Source organism: Osmia lignaria, chromosome 3, assembly GCF_051020975.1.
Source record: "Osmia lignaria lignaria isolate PbOS001 chromosome 3, iyOsmLign1, whole genome shotgun sequence".
NCBI classification, from domain to species: domain Eukaryota; kingdom Metazoa; phylum Arthropoda; class Insecta; order Hymenoptera; family Megachilidae; genus Osmia; species Osmia lignaria.
The window spans coordinates 4,213,697-4,240,661 of record NC_135034.1 but is presented as its reverse complement, the minus strand read 5'-3'; the positions used below and the strand labels follow the sequence as shown (position 1 = coordinate 4,240,661).

Here is a 26,965-nt window from a genome sequence, read left to right as displayed (position 1 = left end):
GATCCACTCCAACAAGGAATTAATCAATTTACAGTATGAATATCCATAAAACCTTTATACAGCAATTTTCATTAAACCTTAAGCTCCAAGTTGATGTGCCATAAGTGGTATTTCGCGATACTTTTATGTCATGAAATTTCTGAAGTGTAACGGCACTTGCCTAGCTACTTCACAAAGGAAGGGTTTAAACGGCCACGTGAAAGCAGAGGGACATCCACGGCACATCCCAGGCCTACAATGATAAATTACGCGTCGTAAATACGAAGTAAAGTAGGTCTCGCGACTCCACTCGAATACAAGTGAAACAACAAACACGGCAGCCCTGCCGAAGCAAAGCCTACGAAACCTTTCCTTTCCACCAAACCGCCTAATCATTCACGTTGCAAAACAGGTGCGAGGTTGCGCGACCGCGATATCCTTTTATCTTTTCTAACAGCGATATAAACTCGTCCCTCTTCCTGAACCAGTTAATTTGTCCGTGTATACCGGATGTTCGTACATACTGAGAGACACGCTTCAATATGATGACTTTTCGAGTTCGTCGTTCGAGTTATCGGTCCACCAGTATCCCGGAAACGGAATGGATAAAGTTTAAGAACTTTATTGAAGAGATTTAATTAGCGGTCATTTAATTGAGATATCGTAGATAATCGGATTTTAATTAACAAATATATAATATCTTTATTAGAGGTAGAGTATCACTTGATGATAAATAATTGCATAAAACTGCAATTTCTTCGTGATACCATTTATTCGATCGATGATCGATTGTTAATCAAAGGGGTACGAATACCTTTTGGAGTAGAACGAGAAGTAGAATTGTTAAAGATGGATCCACGTAGGACTCGAGCAAGAAACCCTCGTACTAGTGGTAAAAATCAGACGAGCCCTTAAAACGAGCCCACCAAGAGGAACCCATTCGGTGACCAAATACGGAAAGGGGGCGAAACGATAAAGAATAACTGGTTTTCACTTTCATACGCGGCGGCGACGAAGTTCGGACAGAAAATATGGTCGGCCCGATACCCTGGTGGAAAGATTGTCTAACAAAAACGTCAAGGCTTCTTTGCGGTATACGTGACTCGTTGCGACTACTTGCTATTCTCTCTCTTTTTGCACGTCAAATCGTCCATCTGTCTACGATACAAACGACAACTTTGCGTTAAAAACAACATTCTTCGGGAATAACACTGAAGTAATTAGATAAGGGTCAGGAGAGTCCTACTTCAATATGGAAAGTGAATTCTCCAAGAGAAATTATTGGAATAATTAAAAAAATATTCATCAGCTGACAGAATTGCAGCTCAAAAGAAATCAATATTTTGAAATCCAAAATACTATGGTAGGATCCAAGAAAACTTGTTAGAATAATTAAAAAAATATTCATCAGCTAATAGAATTGAAGCTCAATAGAAATAAATATTTCGAAATCCAATATGCACTGTTCTTATTTTATTAACCCTTGAATGCTATCGAAAGAAAAATTGCTAGAATAATTAAAAAAATATTCATCAGCTGATAGAATTGCAGCTCAATAGAAATAAATATTTTGAAATCCAATATACAGTGTTCTTATTTGATTAAACTTTAAATACTATGGTAAGATCCAAGAAAAATTATTAGAATAATTTAAAAAATATTCATCAGCTGATAGAATTGTAGCTCAATAGAAATAAATATTTTGAAATCCAATATACAGTGTTCTTATTTGATTAAACTTTAAATACTATGGTAAGATCCAAGAAAAATTATTAGAATAATTAAAAAAATATTCATCAGCTAATAGAATTGAAGCTCAATAGAAATAAATATTTCGAAATCCAATATGCAGTGTTCTTATTTGATTAACCCTTAACACTAGAACTACCAAAGTGATCAAAATGACTGGTTTTCAGTTTCTTATTTTAAATTAGAAATGTTATCAAGGTAATCTTGTTGAAATGTATGTTGGTTGTTATCGAGCTAAAGAATGAATGTATTTATTAAATTATGTTTCATCCCTTATCTATTTAGTAATCTACATTATTTTCAACATAAAAATAACTATACATCAAACGTCGGTAGTTCTAGTGTTAAATACTATGCTAAGGTCAGATTGAACCCTTTCTAAATTAGACCTATGATTACTCTACTCAAAATAATAAAATACTAATAATTTCTGTAAATGACTGTCAGGTTGCAACAGCTTTCCTTCTGCATCGAAGATACGCCTTTTAGACATGGTTTATCAGTTACAGTTAGGTTTTCTTTTATTCATGAACTAATGTAACTTGAAAAAACCGTCTCGGCTTTAAAATTTTTTACTACGAATCGTGACTCATTTGATTTCAGTGCTTGTAACGATTCGTGAGGTGAATGTTAACGAGAATTGAACATAGAAAACGGTTTGTATAGCAATTACCAATCGTTTACAATAATTTACAGATACGTTGAAAGAACTACAAACTCTATCGAATGAATATTTGTAATTTCATTCCAACTATATTTAATTTTGAAAATGAAATTTCTGTTATTCGTTTAGATCTCTGGCTCATTCTGATTTCTGTTTGAGTTCGTAACGATTCGTGTAACGAATAATAAGAAGTCGGCAAAATAGTTTACTCAATCGTTAAAAATTTCACCGAAATTTGATGTTTTGATACTGACCACGAATATTTACATGCAACTTTGATCATTTTCTAAAATAATCTAGAATATGTTACCTTTATGATAAAAAAAAATTTAGATCAATTCATACAGTAGTTTCTCTAGAATAATTTTTTGAAACTATCGTTCATGTCACAGTCCCAAAGGTATACGATCTTTGATTGTTGATACATTACTGACTTATCGAAGCAATGTAAGACAAACCTACTTATATACTATACAAAACAAAAACCATCACATTCTACGGTTAAAACAATACCATACCTATCCATGAAACACGTTCCAGTGTAAACTACCAGACACTTTGTCTCCGGAGTAAACATTACTACCTAGAACCTTGTCGCATCACGGATCAAAATATTCGAAAAACAGCGACGCGATAACGCGTCACAACAATACCATTCTCCTTGCACGCGAACCAAATATGTATGTATTTCGAGCACCTAAGCCGTATCCAAAGGACTTACTTTGATAATTGTTACAAGGTAGCCGAAAAGTTGAGCCAAAAATCGTGGCGGACATTAAGCTCCGATTCAGAAGGCCGCGTCGAGCATCTTCGCGTCAAAAAAGACGCACGCGTTCGAATCCCTTTTGTCTGTTTCCACGGCACACCTCCGCTGTCCCTTCCCCCACCCTTCGCCGTGATCAGTCGCGTTAAACGCACCAGTCGGCACCCACGAAATCTAATCTGCCTAATCTACGTTTCGATATCGTTTCGACCGGTCTCAGGGCACAGATATTACACGAGACAACATCGTCGCGTTTTCAACGCGATACACGAACCCGATTGTCACCGTTCCGATTTCAATCGAGTCGCGCGCCAGAGCGGCTGTGATACGTTACCGGTTTCTCTTTCCTCGTACGCACGCCACGGCATCCAATCCACCTCTAGCTGTTGCACTCCCGGCACATAGGCTATTTTTTCCACTGAATTTTTAAACCGCCACACTTGTTTCACGCGCGAAGAAATACGATTACCCGCACGGTAAGCACTCGAACACGAACTGACTGCTCCTCGATCGTTTCGTACCGTCGCGCAGGAACATTGGAACTGGACTGCACGCCCGAATCCCCGCTCGGGGAACTTCGGAGGTGGAACTTAGTTCGAACCGACGACGCGCCTGCGCATCTGGCGCTACGGTCGACCGAACCATACCGCGAACATGGATCAGCTGATTTTTGACGTACACTTCCAGGAAGTGAAGATTTCGAATGATCATTGAAATATAATTTTATTCATTTTCATTATGTAATAGAGGAATATCCTAAAATTAATTATAGCCTCGATAAGTTGTAAGAAATCGCTATATAATATCGCTATTGCAAGACACATATGGTGCGTCATTCGTTATCTGATCTTGGTCGTCTTATCAAGCCTACACTGTATATCATAAATTATACCTTATATGCTATAAAATCTTCTCGATCCAGTAAGAGAACACAAAAGGCCACGAATAAACCATCCTCTATAATTGAATAATCACTGTACCGAAGAAATAAGACATCCCCTTTCATAAAGCACCGATCAATGCATCGCTAAAGAAGAAACTTGGCATGAAACATCAAAGATCAATTAAGTGGCTCTTCTGCTGAGAAGCGATGAAACTGGTGCATCGAATAAATTGCCTTCTAGGAGGTCTTGGCACACGTCCGACCCGGCCTGCATATATGTCGTACAGGTGATCCTGCATCCCGGCGTTTCGCACGGTAACGTGCAAAATAAAACGATGGAAAAATTCACACGCTCCGTCTGAGCGTGTTCGGGACGGGAAATTATAACTTTATGCCGAGGAAACGATAGCCGTTTTTCGTTGGGAAACTCCTCTCGAGTCGAGGAGGCTCCGTAACTCGTCGACGACATAAACTGGCGCGCGCCAAGTCGTCTGCTCGACGAGACAACCACGAGGAGGAGAGCCAAAAAAAAACACCAAGAGCACCAGGATTTCATAGGAAAAAGGGGAGCAGTCGTAATGTCGGTGCAAGAGTGAGAGAAACAGAGGAAAAGAGTAAAAAAGGGTGGCACGAGCGTATCGTTTTGTTTCTCAGCTGGAGGCTTCCATGGACCCCATGGAAGGAACCTAGGTCGTTCGTGAAAATATCAGCCACTATGGAAAATTGTCTCTACACGTGAAAATTAAAAATTTCAAACTACTCGTTGAAATTATCTTGTCCGAAGGAAAATAATAAAATACACGCGCATCGACGATTTACATTTGGCGGATTAAATATCATAATTAAACTTGGCCTTGCTGAATGCTGGAGGGAATTTCAAATTACTACGGGAAAATTGAGTGTCCTACGTGATGAGTAATAATACCGTTAAAAGCGGTTAATGATAGTATCCTTTCATAAAGTCTAATTAAATTACCTACACTCTACGTGTAGCCATATTTTATGTTACACGTACAGATACAATTTTATTAGCACTTCAGAGAATGAAAAAAATCAATCCTATCAAATTAACTGTGTACATGAAATAAATAGGAACACCCTTTTCCCTTACATTTTACTGCAATTATGTTGTTGAATATTAAAAGGCGAATTGATGACATAAAAGTATCACAAAACCGAACTTACGTTATATGAATTCAAAGTTTAAATCCTAATACAAATGATTGGATAAATGCTCCAGCAAATTTTTTTATTACAAAATTGTTTGTCGCCAGTTAAAGGAAAGAATAAAATTTGTTATACTATCATATCTCTTTTCTTTTATTTTTTATTTTAAATAAAACCAACTCACCTAAACCGCAATTCACATGAAAACTTCGTTTTCAATATCCTCTCTTTTTCCTATCAAACTGAAAAACGGAAGAAAATGACAGGGAGCGTCATTGCAAATTCAAACGAACTTCAAAAAGCCGCAGAAATAGAACAGCTGCTGGAGCGCTTTGAAAACCGCCACGCTTGCGTCTCTTTTCTTCCCTTCGCGCAAAAAGCATCGCAAAAGCAAAAAGACCGATCGATTTGCGCACAGCGCGGCGAAGAAACAAAACAGCCACAAGTACGCTAGGTGAATCGCGTCGAACCGCCTGATAAATGATAGGAAGAGCGCGAGAGGGAACGAAGCGTTCTCGAACTTGTTCAATTTCTTCGGAAATTGCAGCACCGATCTTCTCGCTAGAATAATGGAGGGTACGCGGGATAAATATGCTCGCTTCGTGACGATGGCTGCTCGCGAGGACGTGTTTCGGATCGAGGAAAGAGTTTTCCTCGAAACGGAGCGGCGCAGCGCGGCGGACACTTACAACTTTGACACGGAACACGCGGAGCGGATTCGGCGAGGGTTGGAGATTTGCACGCTTTTCTCGTCGCGTTTCAAACTCCTCGTGCTTTTATTCTCGAAGGGATAGATGGGAGACGAAGGAAAAAAGCGAAACTTCTTGAAGGCTTTCACGATTGCTTGTTCTTCGTGCTGTAACCGAATATCCATCGAAAGGAACGAGTTGGTTTACTTGAAATGCGAATAAGTTGAGCGAAAAGAGATTCTCGTTTAGAAAGTTGAAAAATTTTGAAAGAATATGTAATAATATTTAATAGAGTAAAATAATAAAATTTTAACAATTAAAGAATTGTTTATCTGTGAATTTTCTGATATCAAAGACACGGGTTTACGTAAATTTTCTTCATCGAGTGTAAAATAAAATCAATCCAGCAAAAGTGTCCTCGATTTTTATGATCTGCATAATAAAGCCGGTGTCCTTGTCGAACTGTATTACTCACAATCGTAGAACGACGTACAGTGAAGTCATGAATTTAATATCCAGCTTAATAATAATAATGAATATTGTCGACGAAGAAATTCGCGCACTTATTTAACAAGGATAAATAGAAACGTGTGCAATTAACCAAGACTAGGGCCACGATTAGACGCCATTTTCTGCAGACTCAGGGTTCGTTGTTACCGTAACGAGGTTCCTTATTATTCCACCCTAAGTGCTCTCTTCCTGCTGGTCCGTCATTGCTTCAGCACTTGACCCGTTGACACCTACGAAATTACCTTCGCGTTTCATGTCCCCACGGCCGAAAGCCAAATGGAACAACAAGTTGGAAACTCGATAGGGGAAACGCGGCTTCCTCGCGAATGGAGTAACACGAACGAGAATCGTGATCAAAAGCGACCAAGACGATGCGAGACGCATTAAGACGGCAACCTAATAGATGATGTATAATACTTAACGTTTCAGAAGTTTAATCACGTTTCAACCAGGCTACCCCTGTGTTCCCTTCTTAATGGCATTTAACTTTTACACCTTCTTTGAGCGAAACTTTCTTTTCTACAAATTCAACAAAAATTCTCGAATTAATTTAAACAGGTTCACTTACCGGTGCTGTGAGTTTGTACGTATCAATTTTTCTACAGCACCGAACAGAGTAGGCTTCTGTTGGAAAAATTGCGATAGAGGGAGGCAGAAATGTAGAGGATTTCCATACCTACATCGACATTTTCCTTATGGTCGCCTAAGGGGAGGTATAGAATGCCAGGAAGGGGAAACCTAAGGACCTGGCAACCCCTGGGAACTAAGGGGTAGAGCTGGATATTCGGATTCTCCGGGAAACCTATGGCGAAGACCGAGAACCTGGCAATCCCTGGGAACCTTGCGGGAGAACCGGCATTTCAGAAACCCGGTTAGGCCTACGGCGAGAGCCAAGAACCCCAGAACCCAGGGAAACCTCCAGAGGAGGAGACATCGCGATCGGGATGAATGAAAGGGTTATCGGGACGGCTTCCAACATTCGCGAGCTACGAAGACGGATTCCTAAGCGGTTACAAACATCCAGAAACCTCGCGATCCATGGATCGTTCTCGTAACAGATGCTCGAGGAAATACGCGAGGAAACAGGCGTTTCCAAAACGCGCAGCTCGCGTGGCGACCTAGATACGCGCACGCGTGCTGCCCCGATGCACTTCTGCGCCCGCATGTTCACGAACGACGACACGTCGCCGCGTAACTTTGGCGCATTAACCTGGCTGCCCGCCATGCCGCGTCATAAATACGGGTTAACGACGCTCATCGCTTGCGATAATCTCACCGAGCAAACTGTATTCCAAAGAGTTGCAAACTTGGCCGAAATCGGGCCCATTAGCATCAAGCGTCAAGCGTGATCTCTGATAGCGAAATAACAGCTCTTCGTCTGCTCTGATGGCATTAAATGAGTTTTTATACACGACTATCTACCTTGAACTGCTGATACATCGAGATCAGATGAAACTCGATTTGTTCAGAAAGGAGGATTCAAAGGAAGAAACTTGTTCTACCAGATTCTACGGACGACGCGTTAATCTTTCACGATCGAATTAATTTTTTTTTCTCAACAATTTGTGGTTGATCGTCGCGTCACATCATTAATGGATGCTAAATATAAATTAACCGCGTGTGTCTTTTTAGAGAAAAAAAAAGAAATCTTATGCAGGACATATGTACGTGTTTCATCGCACCACGAATAGAAATAAGTTTTGGAATAAATAAATTATTGGAAGATATAAGTTTTGAAATTTTTGTAAACCTCAGTGGAGGATATTAAAAAATTGCCGTAATAAGCAGTTGATACCATGCTCTGATTGATACAACGAGGCAAGACCACTGAAGTAATGATAGAAAATTGAAAGAACGTTCGGTAAATTCAATATCAGTTTATCCGATCAAGTTGATCGTTTAATATTATCGAGGATAAGAATAAAGAGAGAAGTGGACGACTTTGAGGCATACTTAAAAAGAGAGATACGAGCTGTTGGCGGTTGCGTGTCGAGCGTGCAGCAACGGAAACACGCTGCTCGGCAAACAGCAGCTGCGAGCGGAATCGCGGCCGCATATGCGCCTATTTGAATAATTAAGCAACAGCCTTACGCAAATCAGTCGAGCCGCTGCAGAAACGAGGGAAACTGATACGTAGAACCTCCATTATCCGAAGCAATCGGGAGACCCAATTGTTCGAAGCAGCGAACTATCCGATCAATAGACTGCTCGTAGTTCATGTCGTTGATTATTGCACAATTTTGAAAGAGATACGATCGGGGCTTGTGGCATTTTAAATTGGCCATTTTTTTAAATTTCACGGTCACAGTCACGGGTATTTGTAACTACCATACACGTAATTTTTCGCGTCGATATTTTGTATTCTATTTCTATTCATTGTACTATGTAATAATTATAATTTAAAAATTGGCACTCCACACTTAAGATTGCAAGAGCCAATGATTCTATCAAATATTTGCAACCACGTGTGTTAAATTATTTTTAAAATAATCATTGATATTTTTAGTATACAATAATTTTGATAACAATATTGGCACCACCAAATGACAATTTCAACAACAGCTTAATTAATTGAAAATCGGCACCCCACATTTAAGATTGCAAGAGCCATTGATTCTATCAAATATTTACACCCCCGTATGTTAAATTATTTTACAATAATTGATATTTTTAGAATACAATAATTTTGATACCAATATTGGCACCTCCAGATGACAATTTCAACAGCAGCCTAATTATTTTGATTTTAATTAAAGAGTTCAGAAAACTTCGTTCAATGTTCGAATAAATGTTTTGTTTTATCCATCTCACGAAGGGAGAAGTTTCTCTGAAGCACGAAGATTCATTAGTAACTTGCGATCATTCGATTTCCTCGCAAGAAACATCGCTTCCGGTTTGCCGCTCTGAAAACCGGTCGTTGTTTGTTAGGAAACTTTAACGAACAAAAAGTGCATCCAATATGCACCACGATTGTTTCGAGGTACTTTTGTTCTTTTCCCTGGACCGGTTACTTCAACCTGATGCCGTTTACAAAGACCCGATGCAAATTAGTCGCGATTATTAGCCTTGTCGCGTAATTACCGAGGACAATTCTCGATTCTTATCACGGACTCTCGATTACTTTTCTCGAGACATTGTTAGCTGAAATTATTGTACAGTATCGAACAAAGTACCAGCTGATTAATTGTTCATATTATTACCTTCATTATTCTGCTCCACCATCATTTCTGGCGGAAATCCTCTTGGCAAGGACAAAGACTTTAACTCACCTGTAACAAAAGAAAATAGATCATGGTTAGTAAAATTTATTTTTCTTCTTTTACAATACAAAATTAAAATTATAAAACTTCTTATGTGATTATAGAAGGTTTATCAATAGATATAAGGTCAAATTAATGTGTATTAACTTGTTGATATTACTGCTATAATATTATCGACGATATATACTGTTGCTCGATACAATCTTCAAGTATCAATCTGATAACCACCGATACTGACCCTCGAATTCTCCCCTTGAATGAGTCGACAATCGAAAGAGTGGAGGCCGAAATTAATGAAAGCGTTTCCATTGAACCCTCCTCGGGTCAAGTGCATGATACTCTATCGAGTGACCGTTCGAACAAGGCCAATCCAGCCAATTAAACCAATTTCGACACCCCTCTGACTGGTCCAGGTACAGAATCGTACGAAAATCGTTCGACCATGATGCATTTCTTAACTCCACGTTATATGTATAGATTTTGTACCTGCCCATCGATAACAGAGTATTTCTTTAAAGAAAGGCTGTAGAATCATCCGAAAATATATTTTTATTTTATTAAAATAAGAGATAAATATTTCTCGTTTTTGGACACAAGACCGCGCGTGTGAACGATGCAACAGAATTACACCGCTCCGATGACCCTGATCTTTATCGCGAGCGATCGCATAATTTGCGCTTTTCGTCATGAGCAATTAAGCAGCCTTCCGTCACTTTGGTACAAAAACAGAGGACTTTGTAACTAATTACACTTGGATACTGTTATTATTTCGTTAGTGATTGAAAAAGGAACAAAGGTTAGTTGCATCACGGATTAATGAAACCGCTATCGCATCGGTGCATCGGATGCAGCTTGATTGCATGCCTTTAGTTATTACGGACGATCAAATCAGTCCTTTGTAATGTTGGGTTACTAGTCTAGAATTTATTTCAGTAGATCTTGTATAAAGAACCTAGATGAAAATAACATAATTATAGTGATCTGATACTCTTCTAAAATAATTATCGTAGTAAGTATAATTGATTGTGAATGAATTATTTTATTTAAATGCTGTTTTATAGAATTTTCTTTGGACTTTTAAAGAGGATAATATAAATATAATTTATATATTTACGAGGCTACGAAATCTCCCGTGTGCTGAATAATTTTTGTTAAAAATAAACGTCGGTTTAAAGGAACCTTAGAAAATGTTGAAAGAAGAAAACATCGCGCGGGTAAAGTGGCAACGATCAAGTATTCCAGAGAATAGGAAAGGTTTAAATGGGTGGTGGCTGATGCGCCAGCGGTTTTCATAAAACGCTATAGATAGCGCACGCTCGATGAGCACCCAGTGTCACCCACGTGAAACTGAACGCCTATTCGTCGGAACGCTGACACCGAAGGAAAACCGGGTCGCCGGTAATTAATTCACCTTTGACTTTTCACGCCCTGGGGGCGAAATTGATTTTCGTTGCACGCGACCACTGTTTACCGCCACCGGAAATTACTGTTTGCGAATCGCGAATTGCTTTTCAATTCATCTGCTAGTCAAATGCTTATCAGGAGAACGATGGAACATTAGAATCAATCAAACTAACATTATCATTCGTTTCGTTTCTTTAATAATCGCCAACACTCGACATAAATGTATTGATATGCTGAACCGATTAAATTAGATAAGAAAGTGCAGTAATTAGAAGTACAATGGTATCCGTTCCTGATGTTTGGACTTGTACCGAATAGGACGTATACCAAACCAACCTTTCCCATAAGAAGTAATGTAAAAATGATTAATCCATTCTCATGTAAAAAAAAAAACTCCTATTGATATTATATCTACATTAATGGGGTTGTAAAATAATTTAAACACTGTTTATGTCATGAACAGCATAAACGATTTCCTAGAAGTTTATAAAAAATATTCACTAGTTTATTTAACATAATTAATTTGTAAAATATAAATGTAACCCGATGATAGATTCTAAATTAACAAACCAAACGAAATAAATTTTATTGCCCCCTGTTTTGTGGTTATAGTTTGTTATATGATATCCTCACTTGTATGGACATTCAGTTAATAATATATCAACTTCGAATACAATTGATTATTAATTTAATTTTTTCTCGGAGATAATTATTTGAAAACGACGCAAAATTAACGGAAAAAATTTATGTCGCATACCGAGCAAAATTTATCACGTCCAGACAGGACTTATTCCGAATTGGACGTATTCCAAAGCAGACGTATACCGAGGTACCACTGTATATAATTAGGATAAATGTTATAACATCAAAGAAAAATCTTGTAATTGTGTATTATGAAAATGTAGTGCGACCCAAGAAAGCGTGTAGATTTAACAGTTCGTTAAACGACGGTCAATTTATTATACGATTCAGGAATAATTGTTTCATTTCCACTGTCAAGCGAGTGGAAGCGTTGGTCGAGCACGCGATACGCGAGAAAGATCGCGCGGGCTGAAGAGGAAAGTAGAGCACTCGCGTGGAAATTAGAGGAGACTCGAATGCAGCTTTCACCGGATTACGCAAAAATGGCAGTGGCACGGGCTGAAACCGTCTCTGTGAAACAATGACCGAGCTGCATGCTAATTGTCGATCTACACGGGGAGGAAAAAAAAAGAGGGGAATTTTTTCCCATTCGAGAGCCGTTTCACGCGTTTTACCGGGGAAAACTTTGCGCCATTTTTCCACGCCACGTTTATCTACTCATTTTTCTTCGTGAGACTCGAGGCTCGATAAACGCCATATATTTTCATTCTTTCTACGCTCCATATTTATTAAATCCTGCAAAGAAATTAAAGAAGTATTCACTTTAGTTAGAAAAATGAAATTTTTCCACGTGATCCTAATTCAATGTCCAACAGCTCTACAGATGTTGTTCCGAGCGAAAGGGTTAATTTAAAGTTGTCGAGAAACTGGGCGAACTTAAACGAAGGAATTCTTGTCGAACAAGCACGCTCGAGAGAACTATTTATCTTGTAAAGAAGAATATAGGTCAGCGTTCACGCGCCACCGTGTCGGAATACAAATGCCCTGCCGCATCGGGAAAAACTTTTCCACGTTTCCCGTTGAAATTCCGAACTTTCCTGCTAGCTAACAGAGCACGGATGTGCCCGTATTGCGGCTTCGTTGCGCCAGTTTCCGCCAATCCGCTGCTGAACGCGTAAAAATATCGCTGGCCGGCTTCCAGACGCGCGATCTTGCTCGCGTAAACATTCGAGGACCGTTTCCACGCAGCTGAGAAAGTCTATGCTTCTTTTCGCGGCTCCTGCACCGTTTCTTCGACGCAAACATCGCGAAGATAAATTAGAAAACGTCTGACGAGGCTGACGGATATTCGGAGGAAACGAGGGACCATGGTTTTTCAATTGTTTTCGAAGGACGTGACTTTGGATGTGGGTCGTTGGAGAGCACGTCTCCTTGAACCGTGAATTCTTCCAGGATCTCGATGCATTACGATGTTTGTTGTTCTCGTTTCGAGATGCAGTTTTATTGCAGGAAGGAAGGAGGAACGAGACGACGGTACACTGAATTTATAGGACAGTTTACGAGGGATGAAACAGTTTAACACTTTGATGGCCACATGTTTTATGGAATCGATGTTTCATGTAATTCTATTTCGTTTTGTTTTCTTATCGGTCGACAAATTTGTAATTGCATTTTACTAACAATAAGATATTTCTTAATATTTTAATTTTTATTGCAGTATGTAAATGATTAATTTAAGATATATATAATTTTAGTAATTAAATAGAACACTACAAGGTGTGACTAAATATGTAATGAAAATAATTGTGGATCAGTAATGAATAAAATAAATGAAACGGAATAAAGAATTTATTGGTATTAATCAAGGATACGAATTCCAGTGAAAAAGGGGTTGTTTATAAAAACAGAAATATATCAATAATTTTTCTATTTTAGTTAGTTTGATAGTGTTTAGTAATCCACTTACACTCGACGGAAAGGTGATTGGGATCGTGTTCCCTTAACGAGGACAGTTCAGGATCCAAAGTATGTCTCTGATGCCACCCTCTTCTCGGAAGGGTGGAAACCCTTCTTAGCAATGGCGCTATACAAACATCACAATCGTTTCAACAATAGCAGTAACGTTTGTAATGCAATCGAAATAGAATGAAAGAAACGAAAGAATGAGCGCAAACTCGGTCAAGCAAAATCCAAGGAAGAAAATATGCATTTACATAGGGCTATCTTTGTTCGAGAAAGAAGAAAGGTATAAGCAATCGAAGGATACATGCAAAGATTATTTACAATGTAAAATTGTAGCAGCAAAATAATAAATAATAAATTTGGTCCTTATAATTTTTGTATCTTTTCTTGTTGTAATTTTAAATTAAAATAAATTTATAGCAATTCCAATAAGCTTAATTATCCTAAAACAAAATATTTGCAATAATATTAACTAAGTAAAGAGAAAATAAAATTCCAAATTTTGTCAATTAAAAATTTCAATAATTCTCGATTATTTTAAATAAAACCTATTACCAAAATTTCTTTACTGTTGTCAGAAAATTCTCTGATTCAGTTTTGCTTGGGCTACATTTTCACCCGAAAATGCAAAGAACTCTGTTACCGTCGTAGATAACAAGCACGAAACACGGAAACACGTTCCCTGCAACTGCAAGCAGTTCAACCGTGTGCACATGCAACGATCACACATGCATACTGATCCATTCATTTCCATCGTGCAACAATACTACTCGGTTCGATTGAATTCGCGCCTATTCTCATCGCATTACAGTTATTTCCATTCGCACATCGCACAATGAGGAACAGTTTCAACTTTGCATCATGATTTGCACTGCACGTGTCTTTTAGAAAGCGCTTTCGGCCATTCAAACCCCTGTTTATCTTTCATCTAGCTGTTTGAACGCCGCGCCGCTTCTAATTAATACAAACGCTAACGAGACATTTCCCACGAGAACAATAAGAATCTTTTCGAAATTTTATCCTCGATAATTGTGCTTCTCTATCAAGAGTTATTTTGATAATTATTAAAGATATGCAAATAGTTTGCAGAATTCTTAATCCTTTCACTGCAGGAAATTTCGATGCAAATTGCAGGTCATATTTTATGGCAAATAATGCAATGATTATCCCGTCTTATTTTTTTATGAAAGTTCAAAATTGACGAAGGGAATTTTTTCTAATTAAGATTTTTCGAGCGTGGAAAGAGTATCAGGTGATTCCTAATTAGAATTGATTCTTGATTGATAGCTTCTTAGATATCATGTGATTTTGTAGTTAATGATGATATCGACTTCGAAAAGAGAAAACTAAAGTCGTCTTATCGTACAGTGGGTTAGGTCCATCTTGCTCCTCCTACGTTGTCGCATGACTCAACCTCCTTCTACGGCCAGCGGGAATACGCTGTGCACCGGAAGTGCATGCTAGTTACGACGTTGACGGTCTTTCCTCATTACGTGCCGCGCCTTTGTTCGTGTCTTCTCGCCTCTTCCTCTTCGATGACGATTCGAACGGCACTTCTTAAACGGATTCCTTGATCGTGCCCCACTTACGTATTTATCACCTCTCAAACATATTTATTTATAAATCATAAAGACAGAAAATATGTGCACTGTTTCGCTCGATTGCTTCCTATTTATTTCATTTATTAACCTGATTATCCAGCATGAATGCGGATTACATTGGTTATATACTCATAAACCTCGCTTCTCTAACACACTTACAATGACCAGGAAGTTGGATAATAGTTATCCAGTTTTCTACAAATTCAAGCATGAAGGTATTTGAATTTAATTTAATTTAATTATTTAAGGTAGCATACACCTTCTTGATTATTAACGATCAATATTACATTTGTAGGTAATCAGAGGTAATTTACATAAATTTCAGAGGGAGGTTTGTACAGTATTAGGTGGCTGTAGAGAGTTCATGAAGGTATTTCTTTCTTTATATTTTAGTGATATTTTACCATCATTTTCCCAGATGATTAATAAAGCTGGTTATTTATCGAAAAACGATTTCACCATAACCGCAGTTTAATTGGTATTGAAATTATCTTTCGATCATAATAATTTCTGAAAGGATCAATTTTCGAAATAATCCTATCTGGTATCGATATAATTTCAATTCTCCTGAAGGTCTGATTTTAATAAGGTCTCCTGATTCACGCGTCTACCAGCAGCAATAATTAGTCCGGTCGAAGCGAACGAACCAAACGGAGCACACGGTTAATCGAGTTCGAGGCGAGCAAGCCATGGTGTTGCACTCGCAATTAAGCAACAGTATAATACACCGGTGGTTAAGTTATACCCCGTGTAACCGAAGCATGCCACCGTTGGATCGCGTTTCACCCAGCCACCATTGTCTCCTTGAGTTACCAAAGCGTCGAGTACCGAGTCTAGGGTCGCCGTTTGTATTCTCCTCCCTTTTGCGACCTTCCAGCACTCTGCAACTCGATCCTTCGACTCGTTTCAAAGAGAAAAAATATCGCTGCAGGTTTCCCTTTTTTCGGAGAGTTCGATAAACATTTGCGAATCTTCAATTTCAATTTCGTTCTTCTTCGATTTTATTTCACCCAAGAAAGGGCTTGAAAAATTCATGTTTCTTACAATTATCTTCTTCATGAATTTTGATTGAAATAAAAAGATTCCTCGTTAATACAAACACCGTAAGTAAAGTTATCAAAGCTCAATTAAGTTACCCCGATTCCGTAAATACCACCCTGTATAAACGAACACGAATCCCTGGAAGGTGCACGTCCAGTTGGACAAGGGTTTCAGTACGGGATCACAGCCGGACAGTGATTTTTCATTAAACGTACGGACGTTTCAATTAAAATCCTTCGGTGTCGGCGCTTCTCGCCGTGATTTCCACCCCCGTAGACATCGTTCAACCCCAAAGTCACCCTCTGTGTCCCGTCGTTTCTCGTCTTCGTTCAACGAGCATACCCTTTTATCGTTGTTTCTCGCGTCTCGATGTTTCAGCAGATGTCGCCAAATCCTCGTCCCCTTTCCGTTTCATCCCCTCTGTACGCGGGGTAACAACATTTCGGGGCTCGTAAAAAATTCTGGTGAAATGAAAATTTTATGCCGGCCGAAAAATCCAACGTTACATTTTCCATGGTGCAACGGGGTAGTCGTAAACCCTCTGAAGAGCTTTTAATTTTTCAGCGGATGAACTTAGTTAAGGAAAGGTTGTTTCGCGTTGCTCCAAGTTTTCGTAATAGTTCGCAAGCTTTGAGCGAAGGTTTACGATACCGGTGAATTTTGAAAGTTTATTAGGAGAGTATAGTGTTGAAGTGTTTTCGGAGTTTACGTCGCAAAATAGATGATGAAGGATGCACGAAAAGTTATATCAGGGGAACAAAGGTTCTTTCTGGTAGAATCCTCAGGGAAAAATGACTGCCTCGGGCTGTGAATATTTATGGGAACTCCGCACGAAAGGGATGATTTTCAAACAAATTTGTTTCGAAATAAATTGAACATTCCTGCTTGTAATTCGGGGACTTTGTTTCTGAGAAAATTTGCATTCAAAATAATTCAAAGGTAACATCATTGTTTTACATTAGCCCTTATTGACTTTTATAAAAGGGATAATTTTCTGTACAGACTGAAAAATGTGAAATGAAATTATTTTTCTTTGATTCAGAGATAAATATTGCATACCTATTCAAATAAGTCAATATTTTATTTAACAGTTATTTTGAAATAATTTTATAGAAGAGCGAATAAGAGAATTCTGATGATTTGTCCTCGATTCGTTACAGTAATAATATCTTTATATTTATTACATATATACGTCGATATTAATTATTTTATTTCCAATGTTAATTCTACAGAAGATCCCGTTTTCTATTACAAGTATCTGTTATCTATAATGTATGGTCATTTTAATTTACACAAATATCAATGAACCAAAAAGAAATTCATAAAGAGAATATTCCAAGTAAAATTCTTTCAAATATTTCGCTAGATAACAAGAATATCGTCGATGTTTTACATCAGGATACCGTTTGTTTCACGTTAAATCACCAAGGGAAATCATGCGCGTGAAAACCCACCAACACTTTTACGTAGAGAAACGGCCACCGTATTTAATGACGCGAGACAAACAGTCTGTGGTTTTCATTTCCGTAAAAATACCAGGGACATGACAATTTACGTGTTTTGCAGTTAGCCTCTGTAGATTATTATTAACGCGTTGACTGTCAGCGTCGAAACAGTACCTAATACTTATTAAGATAAACGATAATAGAAATTATTAAAGTTATCAAGGACTTTGATTTTCTTTTTAATTTTAAATCGGTTGATCTTCACTCTTTTACAGTACTGAATTATGGATGGAATTTTAATTGCTATTTATCTTCCTTTTGTTTTCATTCGTTCATTAATTATCGAACTAAATTAAATTGTTAATCACTGATAATATTTATAACACTCGATACGTCATAAAATAATTTGTACTATATCAAATTGTTAATGTAAGTTCAGTGGTATTTCTTTTCCTTTTGCCTTTATTTATTAATCACTTGACTAAAAATTCAACTCCATGAAAGTCAACGTCTGAACAGTACAATTGACAATAGCGAGTAAGCTTGAAAAGCAAACCGAAAGCGAAGTAATTAGACAAACAAAGCATATTTCCCATGAAAAGAAGCGCAACTACGATACATGAAAAAGAGGAAAAAAAAATGTTAATGAACACCAGAACCGTTCGAGTTACGATTTCAAATGCTGATATCATTTTTATACGTGTGAAATGAACGAGGTCGTCTGTACTAGATTGAAACTTATAATTTCCACAGGTCTTAATGAATTTCCTCGTGAAATGTGGACGTGTTCAACTTGCAATTAAATCGCGCCTCATTAAACCCGCGACGAAGCGTTAACCCCTCCAGAATATATTAATTGTCGCTCTCGTTTGATTAAACCGTGGAATTAAGATTTTAAAGTGCATTCATTTATGTTCCCCTTCATACACGCTAATTTCGAAGGGAAACTCGTGGGACTGTTGGTTCGGCTTCACCTAAATTACGTAGTTATTTAATTTCATTTGATATAATAACTTTAAAAATATGTACAGTATCAAGGAAAGTAGAAAGTAGGGAAGTCTACCATGCTCGATACTGTACGTAATATTCCTTCGTATTCTCTAAACGATGCGTCAACGAAATAATTCTACGGAAATGTGATTCATTCGAAGTTTTATCGCTAAGAACGATTACTTTTTTACAATAAATCCACCGGAGACTTTCTTTTATAATTCCTTTCGATATTTATCCTTGAGCTTAATCAACGATTCTGGCGTTCAGTTCTTCGCGATTCCTCGGAGCTGACCGCAAAAATACCGTATCAGAGAAAATTTTTATCATCTAACAACCTTGATGCTAATCCACAAAAGCACACCACAAAGAATTAAACTTCCTTCCGCATTTATGCCATCGCAAAAAAGCTTCTCAAAGCCTTGATTAAAAGCAAAGAAGCAATGCCTGGCTCTTTTTGGACCCAGATGGACTACATTGGAATGTGAAAAATTGTATCTGACTTTCACTTATGAGAGGGTTTAATGATTATTATGGGGTACAAAATGGACCAGGCACCATGTTCGTCGAATCATTTGTCAATTGAATTTTTGGAAAGCAACGAAATTTTGAAAAATAAGGAACCACTACGGATAACTTACAAACGCTGCTAGAATCATCCTCCTCGGTCCCACTTAAATCCAAATGATTCTTTCTCCTGCGTCGCATAATGGAATTCCACACCTTCTTGCGGCTCATCGTAAACACCTATTGTTCACACCCACGCGAATCAACACCGCTAATCGAACTCCTCTTCTTCTTCTAATATTTCATTCAAAGTCGGTTAATCGACGCTTCCTCTCGGTAGAAAGCATTCACTATCAACGCATCATCATCCGCCGACTATCGACCCACTGCACACTGCCTTCGATCGATCGATCAAAAAATGAAGAAGAAAGAAAGACACTTTCGCGTACGCGGTTCCACGTCGACTAAATCAATCGGCGATCGTCAAGTTCCCATTTTTAGACGACGCTTCTTAACGAGAGATGTCACGATTTCGTTCGACCGTTGAACGGCACGACGAGTTTCAATTAGGCGTTAGAACTCGCGACAGCTCCATAATTAGTTCGCGGCTCGCCTTGGACTAAGTTCGTTTCCGTTCGAACCGGAGCATGTCTCGCCCTCGAAACCGTCCCGCGAGTGGAACGCGATCGTTTCCCCAAGCTTTTGTCTCTCGTAGCCTGATTTCGCGGCCGATCGTCCGAATGATTCGACGGCGTGAACGCACTTCTATCGTCGCGATGCGAGAGCAGAGGACGAAAGCGGCACTTTTATCGCATCCGGCGCCGAGCACTCTTTCCACGAGGAGAACTCGAACGCGGTTCAACCTTCCGCGCCAATCGGCTGCTACGAAATCGAGGACGGTGGGGAACAGCTTGAGGAAAATCCAGTGAAACTTGACGAACATTTAACGTGACCTGGAAAATCCGACCTATTTTCTAATTTTCGATTTGCCTTTTCGTTTACCCTGGTATCGTTAATTAGAATTAGAGGATTCGACTTTTCATTTTCGTTACAATAGATTGACGTCAAACCGCTGCAATTAGTATGGGTGCAAAGTGGCATGAGTGTTTGTGCATTGAATATGTAATTGCAATCACTCATTCTTGAGAAGATTTTCAAATGAATTCATTGATCTTTTAAAATAAAATTATTTTAGATTACACTATCTATAGATTATAATGATAATAAGATTAATTAACAAAATTGTTTAATAGCTAAAGAATTAAATTAATTATCAGTTTCATCAGTGGAAGAGAATTTTACTCAACCAGTAAAATTCTTTATAATATCTACAGATAATAAAGATAGATCAATTAAATCCACCCCAAACAGTTATAATTACCGAACGCTTATCACAATTCCCAGAACGTAACACGAAACGTCACCTTCGCGATCGTGGATTAAATAGCCCGGACTGTCAGAGACAAACTGTTTAGCCTGGTGAATCTACGTCTTGGAACAACCGGAGGATATGCGGTTGTCGGTGACGATAAGTGCCCCGCCTGACAGGAAGTCGTTCTTCCCAAATAAACGAGCGGATTAAACCGAGCGTGAAGCGATGATTGCAAATCATTGTCTTTCGATTATAAAATTTTAAATCTTCGCTTTCGTCTTGTTCCAAGGAAATATTGGGAATTCTATACTTTTTCAAATTTCTACTTTTAGGATGATAATAAGTTTCAATGTTCGTGTTTTCATCGATAAGTATATTACGGTTAGTCAGACGCAACAGCTAAACAAGCTTAACGCGCAAAGTTCTGATGGAACTCATTAGTTGATGCCTCACACGGATAAATACGGTTCACCATCGTTTTTTTCACGTTACAGCGGAGCAAACGGCGCAGCAATTAACGAGCTTCGTTGGAAGCATAAAACAGCAGTCAGTCAGCGAACAATAGGGAAATTAGGGTCGACAGTGTAAACGGGGCAGAGTAACGCGCCATCGAGGACTTAATTCTTAATCAACAACGAACTAGAAAGTACTTTCGAACATCGCTTGACACGCGTTTGCGTTACATAAAGGTATTTCGATAAATAAATAAAACTTGGAAAATGTACTCGATACTATCATGAAAATTCTTCAGAATTAAAGTAAAGTACATTTAAATACAATTAAAAAATAAGATATAACTTAATGTTTTATCTTAATAAATTTATCCCTTGGAAGATTAATGTACAACGCGGATATGTCGGCCCAGCGACACACGTAATTAGCGTGTTGTAATTCTTTAAGTTTTTCATTTTCATGATAATTAATCAAAAATTATATTCATCCAAAAATAATTCCTCAAAGAAAAAAGATGAAATAATTATATTTCCGTGAAAATCATAAATAATGAAAAGATTTTTCTGACACCGATCAGAGCTAGAGTATTGTCTGAAGCACCGGATGTAACCTCACCGGAAGAACCGTCCTGTTCTATACGGTGAGCTTGGCCGCTGTCAGCGCGCTGGTTGCACGCGTGAATGCACGCGCGTATTCCGCCCACGTAAACGCGTGCCAAGGCTTTACAAAACGAATCCTCTCGCTATTGCCACATTCTCGCGTTCGATTCTTCTTCATCGAGCGTGTTGTATTCGTGTTACATAACGATCTCTGTTCTTTCTTAATTGAACTTGATCCGTCGACTGATTATTGTTTTACGAAAATTAAAAAATTAGAAGCATTGGAATTCAACCCTTTACTCTTTTTTTTTTAATTGTAGCACATATGACTTTAACCGAGATTCGAGGGTTAATAAGAGTCGCATTCCGCCTCTGCATTTGTATTCAACATTACCAACCCTCTTTCATTTCAGCAAAGAACAGCGTGCTGACTCTCGGTAGACAGGCAATAACGCGAGTCAAAGGGTGCAGCGACAAAGGGAAACGCCTGACGCCCAAAGAAAATGGAAAAGACGGCAGAGTGACGTTGCGACGCTGACACAGGACCATGAGAATTCGCCGTAAATCTAAACGATATATCGGCTGCCAGCCAACACGGCAAAGAAGTCTTTTGAGTCAGGCGGACATATCGCCGGGCGAGATCGCAGCATGGAAACCTTTCGCCATCTTCTCACGGAATAGAATCGACGAGTTCACGCGGAATTCGTTCGGATTCGCGGATCCTCCTGGGACCCGGAATTCACCGGAAGGTGAGAAACTTTCGCGATAGAGGAGGACGTTAAATTTATGAGAATGAATTCCCGGCATAGCGAAGGTCGATTGTCCTTGGTCGCTATTCCGCGCTCGTGTGAACTTGATTTTATGGGTGACGGCTGGGATATGGGGTGCTAGGATGGGTATAAAAGGATCCTGGTTTTGGCAGAAGAAAGGTCCTGAATGGGTGATATGATAAATGACGGAAAATCGTTGGGCCGACATATCCGCGTTGAACATTAATCTTCCAAGGGTAAATTTATTAAGATAAAACATTAAGTTACATCTTATTTTTTAACGATAATTAAATGTTTGGCAATATTTGAGGCAAGTAATTGATTCCAAAATTTATTTATACCGAGAATATCAATTCCTAACATTTGTAATTAATCAATTAGCCATTTTATATGTGCACTTCAAAATGGTACCTCCTGTTCCATCTAGCAGTAAAGGACGAAAGTAACGAAATAGAAAACTGTCTTTTTCTATTAAATAAGAGACTTTGGGGACATAAAACGATTTAAGATAAAAATGCAATTTAGATGATGGTATCACAAGTGAATCGAAATATTAAAACCGTAAATTGCAATAATTATCATTTATAGGAACTAAAATGAAGGGCCATCTAGTAGTAGGTTCTCTAAACTAATAGAACCAAGTCTTCCTTTTTTTTCAATATTTGACTTTTCAATTCGTTAATTGAAAAAACAGTTCATATCTCGAATATGCATATTACAAATAACTACCTATAATTATTAAACTCTATATGGTATTTTGAAAGTGAGAAAAACGGTAAGAAAGAGCGCTGTGCTACCAGCAGTTCATCGATTACCTTAGCAGACCTACTGCTAGATGGCTGTAGCACTTCTTTCCTCGAGAGCGGTAGTTCCTTTCTTTTCAATTTTTACGTTGCAATAAAACTATGATATTATTACTATTCTATCATAAGCGTCAAATGATTTACGTCTAAGAGATAAGTATAAAAGTTGCTTATTTCTTTAAAGAATATAATTTTCTTTGCTCTTACTGTAGTTACTCTTTGCTAGATGGCGCCAGCTGTGTCGTTCTCAAAAGGCGGGTAAATATACAAGCGATAAACAATTTGAAAATTTAATTTGAAAAATTAAATACACGAGTTTCAATATCCAAAAGAAATTTCTAAATGAAGTTGAATAATTAATCCGTTGTACCCAAGTCTTTAAAAGAAAGTATCAACAAAATTCACCCTTCAATTTATCCGAGCCTTTTATCAATGCTGCACACTAATTACCGCTTATTAAGAATTGAACAGAAGCCCTTGGTTTAGATGCATTCTTTTCTGTTCAAGGGCTCTGCGCCCTCGGGGAGCAGCACCTGTCGAACAATGTCAGCTCGTTACTGGCAATCGAAACAAAGCGCAATTAATAGCGGGTGGTTCGATTCACTCGGATCGGCTGTTAGAGATAAAAACATCGGCAGGAGCTGCGGCCGATATGCCAAACGATAAAAGACGAACGCTTCCGTGTTCTCGTTATGCATCGTGGAACGCGAACGTTTCATTACGAACGGGACCATTAAACTCGAGCGAGATTCGCTCGAAAGCATTGTGTTAAATAATAAAGCGCTGGTATATCGAGAACAGTGTTTCGACGAGTCTCTGGCAAGTCAAAATGGAGCACCGGGATGATTCTGTGCTCTAGTGAATGAGTTTCTACTGGTTGAACATGTTACTCGGCTATTCCATTGTGGAACGGTTGAAATTGCTTTGAATGTTGGATTAAAAGGATTGTAGATTAATGTGATGTATACAGTGGAAATTGTAATTTAGAATTCTTCGCTATCACAATAGAAATATGAAATTGTTGGACATTATAATATGGAAAAATTGGAATTAAATATGTGGCCATAAGCTTTTCAACCCAGCTAAAATTCTTTTCTCATCTCTTAAGAATGTTTTAATTAATTTCAGGTGACTACTTGAAAGTATCTGAAGTTAAATAGCTACTCAAGCAGGAGAAGTAATTCTGTATATCAAAGTTAAAGTATAAATGAATATACTAATTTTCTTCGAGTACAGTCTACATCTAATTTTCATCGAAAGTAAGATAACAGTAGAATACGATATAAATGCATTAGCAGGGATCTAATAATTAATGAAACATTTGCATCGTCTACTAGATTCTTCAAGCTACGTAAATCATAGGAACGACGTGTTTTCTAACTTCTCGGGACAGTTTCATCCCCCTCGGTGAAGCTGTTTACAACCGAGTACGTCGCCTTTTAAACGAGATTAATTTTACTCAGACTTACCTATCGGCGACGCGGTGTTGGCTTCCCGAAGGCTCACTGTTTCCGGTTCCACCGCTGCTTCGTCTTCTTCGATCAACGGCGGCGGGGGTGCCAAGGGTCGCGATTCGTAGCCCCAATGCTGGCGAAAAGCACGTGCACCACCGTCTAATCGAACACGTGGCAGTTCGACGAACATTGCGTCTCCCAACTATAAAAAAACAATATCGTACTACGTTCATTTATTTATTAAATATTCAGAAATAACGAAGCAAACTTAATCTTTATCATATTATAAGCAGGATAATCAGTCGCCTTGTGATTTGTCGCTTCTGATTTCAAAGTTTCATTAACCCTCTCGAACGACGGACCATGGAGAGAGGCTCCGGAACAGATACTCCCTACAAACTGTCGCAAACGAAACAGCTATTGAAAAATTAATGGACACCATAATTATTCACTAGACTCACGTAACCCCGAATCACGTCCATTTCGTCGGAGCAGGTTAACGAGATGCCCGCGTCCAATTAATCGTATCAGACCGGTGGTTGATGTCATCGAACGACGCCGCGCCGGTGGACCGGTTTCAAGAGATCGTCGCGATCCTAATCGAGAAGTAAGCTGAGAATCGGCGAGAAAAAGAAGTCGCCTCTTCAAAGCGAACAGACGTCTCGCAAGAAGCTGAACAACTACTGGTCACCGTGTCTGCTGGTTTATCTTAAAATGCCATGAAATGACCCGACGACACGATGACGTCACTAATTAGAGCTCATTGAACGCGGTGTGCAACGCGTGAAATCCGTGGAAGATGAGATCGTTTCTTTCTACGCTCGTTCAACGACCGAATTCCCATTCTCGGTAAATTAAACAGAGAACGATGGAAATTATTAATTTTCATTCCGTTCAGTGTGCTCGAACGCCCGCATCGAACCCCGCTACCCTATTGTTTGCCAATTATCCTACATGGCGAATTTCTGCCCGCACCCTCGACCAGATGGACGTTTCGCGACCAACCGTTTGCAAGAACGGTATTTGATTTGGCAATAGGTGTCTGCAGTGTGCAAACGATTCTGATACCTCTTTTTTTTTTTATTGATGATCAGGGTAGAGTGCGGCTAGCAGATTTTTGAATCGAGGGGATGATGGGGATGTACAGCATCGAGAAAAGTTGACTTTCGAAGGGATAAAAATTACTTCTTTATCTATTGCTTTTCCAATGCAAATTAACCCCCTCGAACGACGGACCATGGAGAGAGGCTCCAAACCAGAACCTCCCTACAAACTATCGCAAACGAAGCAGCTATTCAAAAATTCTTCGCTATCACAATTTCACAAACAAAGCAGCTATTTAAAAAAAAGGTTCATTAGAATTTCTATTATATTTAGACTAATTTTATTCAAAGTATAAAGGGTTAATATTGCGGAAGAACGAAACGACTCGCCTAATTAAAAGTCACTCTACGATTGAAAAATGTGTCAGTTCGTGAGATGCAGAACAAGATGCACACGTGTTCGTGATCTATCATGGTCGTTCAACGATCGCGGTGTACGTGTTAACAGCAATTACCAAGCTGGTGCGAACGGACACGCGTTCAATTACACGATCCCCTATTGGTCACGAGTATCGTGCAAACATCGCGCATAATACAGTAATTACCTATATCTGATCCTTTCATCGCCCATTATTCGGGTACTTAGCAAATTGGCCTTCTGAAAGTTTCAATTGAAAACTATTCGACAAATACTAGGAAATTCCGTATAAACAGAGAGAATCCGAGTCGTCTGGAAGTCTGAAGCAGCCTACGTGGATGGAAAGCAAATAATTTTCCAGCCAGGCTTGCAAGCGCCGGTGCGAACCTTCTTAAGAAGGAAGAACAACATGCTCCGGCCTGGACAAAATTGCATTAAGCGAAAACGTGAAGGTTCAAAGAGGCGAGAAGCGTTGACCGGCCGGCCGAACGAATTCTAGCCAGCAACATCTTTCAGCCGTGGCTCGAGGAAACGAAGGAACACAAAAGGGAAAAAAACGCGCTAATCGTAAGATATAGCTTTTTGCTCGCTAATTTAATCGTTCAGTTCATTCCTCCTCTGTTCGTTTCTCGCGCCGTAGACAACGAAATACCTAATTAGTTGCAATCTTAAGTACGGTAAATTCGTTAATCTCAAAGTGAAGATGTTCGATGGGGTTTCTGTCTATTGATGGATTTTGCAAAAGATTTACAGCCGAGCCAAGTTTCGTCAGAAAGTAACTGTATCGTTGCTAAATTTCTCTTACAGACCCTAGGTTCTTTGTCAAAATTTCATTCAGTAAATACCTGAAAATGGTC

At 38.8% G+C, this 26,965-nt stretch overlaps 1 protein-coding gene across 14 annotated transcripts in view; it reads right to left on the bottom strand.

The window, feature by feature from the left end:
- The window catches only part of raskol (Ras GTPase-activating protein raskol), a 214,866-nt gene that overhangs the window by 89,915 nt on the left and 97,986 nt on the right, over nt 1-26,965 (bottom strand). For 5 of the 14 annotated variants that reach the window (XM_034326050.2, XM_034326054.2, XM_034326044.2 and 2 more), the window contains 3 exons: nt 24,663-24,849; nt 13,617-13,733; nt 9,605-9,673 (listed from right to left, as the gene is read on the bottom strand). The exons of 1 other annotated variant lie outside the window; for it this stretch is intronic. In XM_034326050.2, coding sequence (XP_034181941.1) covers nt 9,605-9,673; nt 13,617-13,733; nt 24,663-24,849 — 373 coding nt within the window. Of the gene's footprint in view, nt 1-3,489; nt 3,727-9,604; nt 9,674-13,616; nt 13,734-19,330; nt 19,931-24,662; nt 24,850-26,965 lie in introns of those variants that run through there. 8 more of the 14 variants (XM_034326052.2, XM_034326055.2, XM_034326057.2 and 5 more) reach the window with 7 other exon arrangements.